General features: G+C 33.1%; 2 protein-coding genes and 1 non-coding gene across 5 annotated transcripts in view; 1 reads left to right on the plus strand and 2 right to left on the minus strand.

Moving 5' to 3' along the window:
* Positions 1,465-1,546, plus strand: TRNAS-AGA. Its single transcript has one exon. It is a non-coding gene; the product is annotated as a tRNA-Ser (tRNA).
* Positions 2,792-10,984, minus strand: part of LOC107612825 (ABC transporter C family member 13) — a 19,286-nt gene continuing 11,093 nt past the window's right edge. For 2 of the 3 annotated variants that reach the window (XM_016314578.2, XM_016314576.2), the window contains 16 exons: positions 8,715-8,846; positions 8,459-8,609; positions 7,964-8,247; positions 7,675-7,831; positions 7,137-7,312; positions 6,936-7,047; positions 6,777-6,830; positions 6,430-6,552; positions 5,781-5,879; positions 5,267-5,359; positions 5,070-5,180; positions 4,829-4,990; positions 4,553-4,740; positions 4,260-4,449; positions 3,933-4,100; positions 2,792-3,554 (listed from right to left, as the gene is read on the minus strand). In XM_016314578.2, the coding sequence (XP_016170064.1) occupies positions 3,474-3,554; positions 3,933-4,100; positions 4,260-4,449; positions 4,553-4,740; positions 4,829-4,990; positions 5,070-5,180; positions 5,267-5,359; positions 5,781-5,879; positions 6,430-6,552; positions 6,777-6,830; positions 6,936-7,047; positions 7,137-7,312; positions 7,675-7,831; positions 7,964-8,247; positions 8,459-8,609; positions 8,715-8,846 (2,281 nt within the window). In that variant the 3' untranslated portion in view covers positions 2,792-3,473. The remainder of the gene's footprint in view (positions 3,555-3,932; positions 4,101-4,259; positions 4,450-4,552; positions 4,741-4,828; positions 4,991-5,069; positions 5,181-5,266; positions 5,360-5,780; positions 5,880-6,429; positions 6,553-6,776; positions 6,831-6,935; positions 7,048-7,136; positions 7,313-7,674; positions 7,832-7,963; positions 8,248-8,458; positions 8,610-8,714; positions 8,847-10,984) is intronic. The other variant, XM_016314577.2, reaches the window with a different exon arrangement.
* Positions 8,853-10,978, minus strand: LOC110265829 (uncharacterized mitochondrial protein AtMg00810-like). The gene has a single exon (XM_021109178.1). The coding sequence runs from the start codon at positions 10,002-10,004 to the stop codon at positions 9,138-9,140; it is 867 nt and encodes a 288-aa protein (XP_020964837.1). The 5' UTR covers positions 10,005-10,978; the 3' UTR covers positions 8,853-9,137.

Consider the following 10,984-nt stretch of genomic DNA (forward strand, 5'->3'; position numbering starts at 1 on the left):
TTATATAATTAAAATATATAGATAAATGATACTATCACTTCAATTTTTTGCAATTTTTTTATACAAATATCTGCTCATTCTTATAGGTTGAACTTACTCATCATCTTTTAATTCAACAACTTTAGTATTTGTGTTGAGTTTTGGTATTGATACATAAACTATAAATAATTTTCATGGATTGCAAAATCTTTTGTATTAGTTATTTATTATAATGACATAATTTTACAAGAAAAAGAGAAATTATTATATCAAGTCATATTGTATAGTATATAATGAGAATAATAATACTAGATAGTCTATTGTTTTAATAACTAAGTTTAACTAAATATTTTATGTACGTATTTTTCTTTTATGTCTCTCTATATCTCTCTTTCTCTCTCAAAAGAATAAGAATAAGAATAAGAATAAGAAGACAAAAAAACGAAATAAATGCATAACAAAAATGAAGTAATAGCAAAAACAAGTTGCAAAAAAAATTACAACATTAAAAGAAATATTTTTATGTATTTTTAGAAAAATTTATGTTTAGTTTTGTTCAGAATTTTATAATTTTTATTTCATTTTTTGGTTTATTATATTCAACAATAAGCACAAAAATTTTTGAAGCAAAAATGTAATTATACAAACAATAACACATAAATTCTGCCCGAAGAAAAAAGAAGTCGAACAAGTTCTAGTTGATTTAAAATTTTATTATGTCACGGTTAAAAATTTTTTTGTGTCATAGCTAAAAAATTTTAATATTATTTTTTTGTTTTATGTTTTTTCAAATATTTTTTTTTCTTTTTTCATCATCTTCTTTTTGTTTTACTTTTTTATAATTCTTCTTGTTCTAATAAAAATACAAAAAAAAAATTTAAAAATTAAAAAAATACTGCTAACACCAAGAGGAGGATCGGATGAGAAGAAATTTAAAAAAAAATTCAGCAACAACAACAATAAAGAAGAAGGAAGAGGCGAAGAAGGAAACGCATAAAAAAAAATATAACACGAAAAAAAATACAAAAAAAATATATGATTTACACGTACATTATGTGAGTGATTTTTTGTTGAGTTGAATCAACTTGATTAAATTTAATTATAAAAAATACTTATATATGTAGTAAGATTCTAATAAAAATACAAAAAAAAAATTGATATCCAATTTTTTTTTTAAACATCGTTCGTTATCTATAATTTAAAAAAAAAATCTTGCTATTTCCAAAATTAAGAGATCATGGGTCAAACATTGGAAATTACTTAAAGTTATAAATTAAGAGATCATGGGTCAAACAATAAATTACTTGTCATCTTAACTAATTTTATTTTTATTAATTTTATATACAACAAATATAAGAGTGAATCCTGCTTATTAATACACTAAATATTGTATAACAAAAAACTTCGGGCAAAAAGGTGTAGCTTTCTTTCACTTATTTTAGCTTATTATACAGTATATATGATTTGTAATTTTAAAACAACATAGTGGACGTGCCGGAGTGGTTATCGGGCATGACTAGAAATCATGTGGGCTTTGCCCGCGCAAGTTCGAATCCTGCCGTTCACGTTTTTTTTTATCTAATGAAAATTTGATTTTTATAATTATGATATATTTGAATATATTTAGTAAAGAGATGTGTCAAATTTAAATTTGGGTTTAGAAAAATGAATGAGAATAAAATACAAAAAATATAAATATAAAATTATGAATTAATTTTATAATCATAATCTAATGAAAATTTGATCTTATTTAAAAAGACATAGACTTTTTATATTAGAGTTGTACAAAATTACATTTTTATTTGTTGCTTCTATCTTTATATTTGTTTTAATTGTCATATTTTGTCTTTTTATACAGTGTTCTTTGGGTTGCAAATAATTAAAAAAATAAATAAAAATAAAAAAACCAAAAATATAAATTATTTTTATAATTATGATATATTTGAATATATTTAGTAAAGAGATGTGCTAAATTTAAATTTGGATTTAGAAAAATAAATGAGAATAAAAAATACAGAAAATATAAATATAAAATTATGAATTAATTTTATAATCATAATATATTTGAATGTATTTAATAAAAAAATGTGACAAATTTAAACTTACTTAAAGGAGTTTTCGTTAATTGGTATGAAATATTAAGAAATAAAGAGTAGTAAAATCTTATGTAGCATGCATAAGTAGACTAAACAATGTAGTAGTAAGAGTATTAATATATTTAAGTTGTAGAATTTTAATATTTGTAACTGAAAATTTTTATAATTATTATTATGGCACTTTTAATATATATATTTATTGTATTTAATTAGTACTTTACGTTTTGATTGAATAATAATAGATACGATTTTTTTTAAAAAACTTTTTACTAAAAGATGATTGGTTGATTTTTAAATTTTGCCAAGTAAAATTATTAACATAGCATCATTAGTAGGAGAAATTTGGCTTAAATACAATATAGAAGAATTTAGGTGTAGACTTTCGTATAATAAGAATAGATAGATAGATGTTAAAACATGGCCAAATATCAAGTAGGAATGTTATATGTCATGATTTGCAAACAAAAATCACAATGCAATGCTCTCTAAAACACAATGCCATTTGTTATTAGATATGTCACAATGCTACAAAATATGACTTGACTGGCAACCGTTATTAACCCTTAAGATTTAGACATATAAACGTTGACTTTTTATTTGACAAGTCCAATCCCAATCTCAAACCCGATAAAAGAGGTAGACTGTGTGAGGTGTTAAAACTTAAAAAGTTTTGTCGAATTTCTACACCACGGATCATAAATGGATGTCTCATCTACTGAGATAAAATTTTGGTGTTGTTATAGTACCAAAGTTCAGCATCAATATGCTTAAGCTAATAAGCATTCTTCTTTTGCAATTGCAAATTATACTCTTTCTTTGACAGTCGAAAAACTTTGGAACATATTTAACATAGTTATAGTAACTGCTAAAACTTTACAAGAGCACGTGAGCACCTTGTATTGATCTTATAGTAACTGTCAAAAACTGTTTTTACATTTTAAAGTTCTAATACAGAATTTAAGCAACACAATAACCATTGGAGAGGTCCCCTAACCAGAATCTTTTAAGGGGCACCCACCCAAAGCTATGATTCAACTGCAGCGTAGCTGGTAGCTGAGTATCTTCATCCTTTTGCTTCTTTTTCTTGCTTTCTGTTTGAGCTTAAACTAATCCAGACAGAACTTTCATAGGATTAGCAATGATCTATGGTCTTGCATCAGAGTTCATTAAGATACAGGCAACCTCAGTTCTGATGTTCTACAGGAAATTGACCAACAAAGACAACAGCCAAAACACCATCAGGCAGAGATTAGTTGCTAGCACACACTACTGATGATCTGTGATGTTAAATAATGGCCTCAACAGCAACGCATTCGCATACTGGAGACCAACGTCAAAACCATAGTTGAAGTTGTTTGATCTCATCAACTAGTGTTAGTGGCCACCTTCGATGGTTAGTTACATTGATGAAGCTTTAACAAAACTGGAAAATAATGAGGACTCATCATTCAGAAGAACCTGTGGATTTCCTTGTTCAGCCTACACAGACACAACACAAGGGAAAATGATGTTATTCAATGAGGTGGGTTAACAAGTACCTGCTCAAGTAGCTAAAAATTGTTGCTTGTCCCATGGAAAGCACACTGTAAAGAGATTTGCAAAGTTTTTGGAATTTTAGGAGCTACATACTAAGTAATGTTGAACCATGAACTAATCAAGTAATAAATCAACAAGGTTCGGTAAAAAATAACCTTAAGCTGCTTATTACCCTTTTGACATGTGAAACATACAAGAACAGCTAAATCTTATCTTTCTAACTGGGGTGGGGTCAATTACATAGATCAAATGTCAGTATAGTGCTTTGTCATAGATCATATCTATGAGGTGAGATGCGGAATAAAACAAAATGAAACATACCAGGTTGCCATGGTCTAAAATCAGAATGCTATCCATATTTAAGACAGTAGAAATCCTGTGAGCAATTGTGATCACTGTCATGCCTTTGCACTTGCTGGATATGGTGGTGTGGAGAAGCGAAGCAGTTTGAATGTCCACATTGGCAGTGCATTCATCCAAACAGAGAACCTACAAGGACAAGAATACAAAAATAACCTTGTTGTTATGCCTTTGTATGATGTATAGTTTGTTTCTCAAGGAAGACACTATCATCCTTCATTAACAGCAAAATTACTGTTATGATGGAAATTCAAACTATAACCACTTCTCTTGAATCATCACCCGTACTTTTGAAGATTTAAGAAGCGCACGTGCAAGGCAAAGAAGCTGCCGCTGGCCAACGGAAAACGATATACCTCCTTCCTTTACAAGAATATCCAGCCCTCCAGCTTCTTCTACTTCCTCTTTCACATGGCACTTCTCCAAAGCATCCCAAATTTTTAAGTCGTCACTCATCTTAAATGGATCTAGGTTCTCCCTGGAGTTTTGAAACACGTTGAAAAATTTAGCAGACATGACATATTGTGCAATTAATAATTTGCATCAGAATCATCAAATGCAAAGACATTCCAGTTCTGTACCTTAATGATCCATTGAACAAGAATGGACTCTGAGGCACAATAGCCAAATGTGTACGCAGTTCTCTGACAGGAACATTTCTAATGTCCGTACCATCAACTAAAATGGAGCCTGAACATATTGGGGTCAGGCAGAAAAGGGCATTTAACACACTAGACTTTCCAGCACCTGTTCTTCCAATTATTCCAACCTAATTCATGCCATGTAAAAAGTATGAAGAATGACGGGGTTAATAATCATAGAAACTTTCATTGCATATTCAAGTATCACTAACTAACCTGTGTCCCTCCAGCAATAGTAAAACTAAGATTGTAGATTGCAGGTGCCAAAGATGGCATATATTTCAAAGTGACATTCTGGAATTCAATAACTCCTAGGTTAGGCCAATCTGGATTCACATTTAAGCATCCAGCTTGTTCTTCTTGAGGAATGTCCATGTACTAGATATGTTAACGAATGTTAGTTTCTGCAAAATAAATCAAAACACGTCTCTAGAAAATGAAACAAGTCTTTTCATACTTGAAGTGCTCTTTCAACTGAAACCATCTCCTTTTCTGTTTCAGTGAAACTTGTTAAAAAACTCCCCAACAAGGATACGATAGGAGCTGCATATGAGAGGGCCAATCCTACCTGTCAGAATAAATAATTGTGATATGTTTAATTTTGCATTAATTGGCTGATCTAATCAAAGATTAATAAAAGGGTAATCGACAGACCAGCCCTGGGGTACCAAAGTTGATAGGCAGACTTCTATGAGATCCAACAACAGCCATCAAAGCTATGAATGAGATGATAAATGCACCTAATAACTGGAAGAAGTTCAAGATTACAAGCAATTGAGAATAAGAACATGAGATTATAGATTTCATAAGTTCAAACCTAACCTTTTATATACAAAAGGGAATTGAGAGAAATTTGGCGAACAACTTTTTTTCCCCTATTATAGCCCTTAACTCCCCCCACTAATTAAGCAGTAAAATATTTATTGAAATAACTTCTTGCTATTCCTTATACTTAAACCCAAGATAACTTAATAAGAGAGCAAAGTACTTATCATGTAGACTAGTCTCACATTTGTTACTATTACACATAATAAAAATAATGCATATTAATCCACTAGCTTATTTAAATTCTACATTAATAAATCTTATATAAGGCATAAACCGTAGGTTTATTGCTGCATTTTCTTTGCTTGAAATGTTGCAAAACATATTTAAGGCAAAGAACTACCTGAAGACGCAAGGAAAGCCATAAACTTGCTACAGTCTCTGTGTATGAAGTCTTTTGATACAATGTGATGTGTTCAATGAATTTGGCAAAGAAGAAGTCCTGTCCATAATTCCCATTTTGTTATAGTTAACTCATTGCACAAAAGTCAAGGCTAGTATAAAAATCACTACACATAGGGCAAGCAACAAATCCCTTCAGAAAACAAAACTTCCCAATAATAAAGTGGAATATAAGTCACCCAAATCAAAATATGGATGACAAACTGTATTGGAAGTCCCAAAAAAAGGGGGAAGAAAGAAAAACAAATTGACATGCATCAAGCAGGAATTTTATGTGAAACAATAAAACAGAAAAATATAATCTCTTGTCTCAGCAGCTCTATTCCATGCACAAAATTTTATGTTCTTCATGGCTATGATAAGAAGTAAGAATTTACAAATAGCCGTATCTCATATGGACTCATTGATGTGATATGATAAATGTACTTTTGTTTGTCCTTTAATTCAGTTTTTCTTTTCTTCTTCTTTTTTTTTCTGATGTACATTCTTCTTCAAAACCCTCTCCCCACATGATCCAATGTTTAACAATTGCTCCCCCTCATCCTGTGATTATTATTATTATTAAACTCTGATATGGTGTATATATTTACCTCGGATTTGAAAGCCCTTATAGTTGAAGTTCCATCAAGTGTTTCTGAGAAAGATGTATATATTGGAGAACGAGAAACACTGTCCAATCGGCGTAATTCTCTTGATGTGGATCTGTAGAAGAACTGAATGCACACTAAAATCAGTTGAACGATGTATATCATACCAAGATTATGAATACTCACAGTTATATTTATAAACAGACCATAATTGATCTGAAGTTTAAAAAACTACCTTTTTTTATGAAGAATTCCAAATTATACAATACAATAACATCAATCCTTATAGGTGCGTTAAAAGCAAAGAAAGTGGATAGATCAAGGAAATGAAAAACAAGACCAACAAATACCTGTAGTTTACTGTAGATATACCACAATGGCAATAGGAGGACTAGGAAGAAGACCTACAGAAAATGAAAGGATAAAATTACTTCAACGATGAGGAAGGCTAGTACGAATTTCAAATTTTCATAAAATGTTAGCGAAATAAGAAAAAAAATTAGGGATACCTGTACATATGACAAAATGATTGCAATGCCCAACAGGCCTACAAAATTAGCCAGGAGAATGTTCATAATGAATGGAAGAGAATCATCAATTGTATAAAGATCTGAAGATAATCTGCATGAAAAAATATAAATCATGAAACATGTTAAAGAAAATTTCATGTTAATATAATCTGCTATGGTCTGAAGACATCTGATTCTAACCTGTTCAGTATTCTTCCACCCGGGGTCTGATCAAAGAATCGCACAGGTGCATTGATAAGCTTGCTAAGCAGTCTATTGTGTACCTTAATTGCTGCTTGTAATCCACCAAACGCAAAAGAGAATGCCCTCACCAATGTGAAAAAGGAATTCACAGCACAAAATAGACATAGTATAGCCTGCAACATTAATTTCACACTCAGATTAGGAAGCTATAATATCAGTACCTGATGGGATAAGGTTATTCACTACATAACCAAATGGTTCAATATTATATACAGTAAAGAGAGCATGAATTTTCAATTATGCTTTAAACTGAACTTCTAACAAGCTAGTTTCATTTAACTACTTCTTTCTGAAACATCATATTAGAATAATAAAAGGAAATTTGAAGGGAAAGAAAGAAAGAAAGAAAGAAAGAAACTACTTTGTTGTGCTTTTTGGATTAGACATTTGATGCCAGAAAATATGTAATTGTATCAGTCATAGTCCACAAAGAGAAATCCAGTACGAAAACTAGTATCACAGATTAGCTACCCACCAGATAGAAGGACACAGAGTGCACTGTTTGACCAGTTTCTGTTGTATCAACCCAATATGATAGCCATAAATCATTTCCATTCCGAGATGCTTGCATGAGGATAGCTGACAGGCATATAACAACTGTAACAAACTGACCAATGAAGACAGCATAGTTCCTGCAAATTGCACTAAACTGTTAACCAACAATTGGAATTATTATCCAAAGAGCACAGTAGTTAATCCACAAAACTGACAAGATAAGCTCCCTGAACATCACTTGTATCATCAATTTATGATCTATTACTCACTTATACACTCCAATTTCAACTTTTCCCTCTTTCCTTAACTCAACTTCAACTATCTCCTCTGCTATCTCCGGAGAATGCACAATTTCTTTTTCAGGAAGAGATTGCTCCTTAGGTTTGGATGAAGAATCTGAGCTGCAAGATTCTCTGTGATTTTTTGAAGTTAAATCAATATCATTCGATGGGGAGAATCTTGTGTATGAAGAAATTGGAAAGGCAGCTGAACTTCCCAACCATTTTACATGCCCCTTGTCCATTACAACAACCATGTCAGCTAAAGATATTGCCTGCATATGAATTTAGATATGTCAATATGCTAATGTTTACATTTTTATTTTAATAAAAAATATACAATACTTCATCTGAAAATACTCTCCTCAGCTATAGCTTAAAGTGTCAGTTTAAATATCATTTAATCAGAATTTTGCCAAAATGCTTGACAAAACCAATGTAATTTGAGCAAACAAATAACAATTGTAAAAGAGAGAACATAATAACCTGCACATTGTGAGTACAGAGCAATATAGTTTTTCCTTGCATAAGAGGGCCGAGAATGGCATTGTGTAAAATCCAGTGAGCAACTTGTGCATCAACTGCACTCAGAACATCATCAAGCATAATAACATCTGAGCCATGATACACTGCCCTGCTAATTTCCCAACTATCAGAACATTTTTCTTGATAATAATTAAATAATAAAAAGAGCACAAATGAACTAGTAGAGTAAAAGGAAAGAACATCATCAAGTCATCACCTCGCCAAAGCAAGTCGAGCTCTCTGTCCACCAGATAAATTTAGTCCTTTCTCTCCAATATACGCCATGTCATGTCCAACCATCAATTCAATATCAACATCTAATGCGCATGCCTGCAGTGTATCTGTATACCTGTTTAAGCTATGATAATTAGTTCTTTACACTTGAAATATACGAATGGAGTGAGACAAGGATTGTGTTTTGGATGAATTCCCTTGAGAGAATTATCTCCCAGCGTCAATATATATATATACATAGGTACAGAAATAAAATCCCTTAATACTAGGAGATATGATAGAATCAGATCCCTTAATACTAGGAGATAGAATCAGATCCCTTAATACTAGGAGATCCAACAGAATTAGATATCTAAAGATGGAAACTATATCAAAACAGATCTAATCTGATATTCAACACTCCCCCTCAAGCTGGAGCATATAAATCATATGCACCAAGCTTGTTACATATGTATTGTATCCGAGGACCCCGGAGAGCTTTGGTGAAAATATCTGCAAGTTGATCGTTGGAGTTGACAAAGGCTGTTACTATTTCCCCACTTTGCAACTTCTCCCTTATGAAATGGCAATCAATCTCTATGTGCTTGGTCCGTTCATGAAACACAGGGTTGGAAGCAATATGTAAGGCAGCTTGATTATCGCACACCAGTTCCATCTTACTCGGCTCACAAAACTTAAGTTCCTTAACTAATTGCTTCAACCATATAAGTTCACATGTGGCAAGTGCCATAGCTCTATATTCAGCTTCCGCACTAGATCTTGCTACAACATTTTGCTTCTTACTCTTCCAAGATATCAAGTTTCCACCAATAAAAACACAATAACCAGATGTAGAACGTCTATCAGATGGAGATCCTGCCCAATCTGCATCAGTATACCCAACAATCTGGTTATGTCCTTTATCTTCATACAACAAACCTTTTCCTGGAGCACCTTTGATATATCTAAGGACTCTAACAGCGGCGTCCCAATGACTATCGCATGGGGAGTCAAGAAACTGACTTAGGATACTTGTGGCAAATGAAATATCTGGCCGAGTGACTGTCAAATAATTCAATCGGCCAATTAATCTGCGATATCTACCAGGATCTGCAAGAGGTTCTCCTTGATCTGGACTAAGTTTTGTGTTGGAATCCATTGGTGTATCTATAGGTCTAGAATCTAACATTCCAGTTTCTTCAAGAATATCTAGAGCATATTTTCTCTGTGAGATACAGATCCCAGCATTAGATTGTGCCACTTCAATTCCTAGAAAATATTTTAACTTCCCCATATCCTTAGTCTAAAAGTGATCAAACAAGTGCTGTTTTAACTGAGTGATTCCCTCATGATCATCTCCAGTAATGACAATATCATCCACATAAACAACCAGATATATGGAGGTCATGGAGGAAGAATGACGGAAGAAAACTGAATGATCTGCTTCACTTTGAATCATGCCAAATTTAGAAATAACAGCACTAAAGCGACCAAACCAAGCTCGAGGGGATTGTTTCAAGCCATATAAAGATCGGCGTAAATGACATACTAAGCCGGAAGACTCCCCCTGAGCAACAAACCCGGGAGGTTGCTCCATGTATACTTCCTCCTCGAGATCACCATGTAAGAAAGCATTTTTAATATCAAGTTGATGAAGAGGCCAATGGCGAATGGCAGCCATAGAAAGAAAAAGACGAACAGAGGCCATCTTCGCAACAGGAGAGAAGGTATCACCATAGTCCAAACCAAAGATTTGAGTGTAGCCCTTAGCCACAAGGCGGGCTTTTAATCGATCAATGGTTCCGTCTGAGCCGACCTTAATAGTATAGATCCAACGACAACCCACAGTAGATTTGCCCGGTGGCAATGGAACAAGATCCCAAGTACCAGTAGAATGTAAGGCAGACATCTCCTCAATCATAGCCTGGCGCCACCCTGGATGTGAAAGAGCTTCTGCTGTTGTTTTGGGTACAGAAACAGAAGACAAGGAGGAGGTAAAAGCATAGTGCGAAGATGATAAACGATGGTAACTAAGAAAATTATAAATAGGATTAGGATTACGGGTGGAACGAGTACCTTGTCTGAGAGCAATAGGAGGACTACTGCTAACTCCCGAAGAAGGATCCAAGGACGGTTCAACCACGGGTTCAGGAGATGAGTTATCTTGGACTGCAGGCCGTGGGCGGCGATGATAAACTTGGAGAGGCTTTGTGGGAATAGGAGGCCCATCTAAGTAAGGAACAGGAAGCACCTCCGTAATGGAAGGTGAAGTGA

The sequence above is a fragment of the Arachis ipaensis genome, chromosome B08, assembly GCF_000816755.2.
Source record: "Arachis ipaensis cultivar K30076 chromosome B08, Araip1.1, whole genome shotgun sequence".
In the NCBI taxonomy this organism is placed as follows: Eukaryota; Viridiplantae; Streptophyta; class Magnoliopsida; order Fabales; family Fabaceae; genus Arachis; species Arachis ipaensis.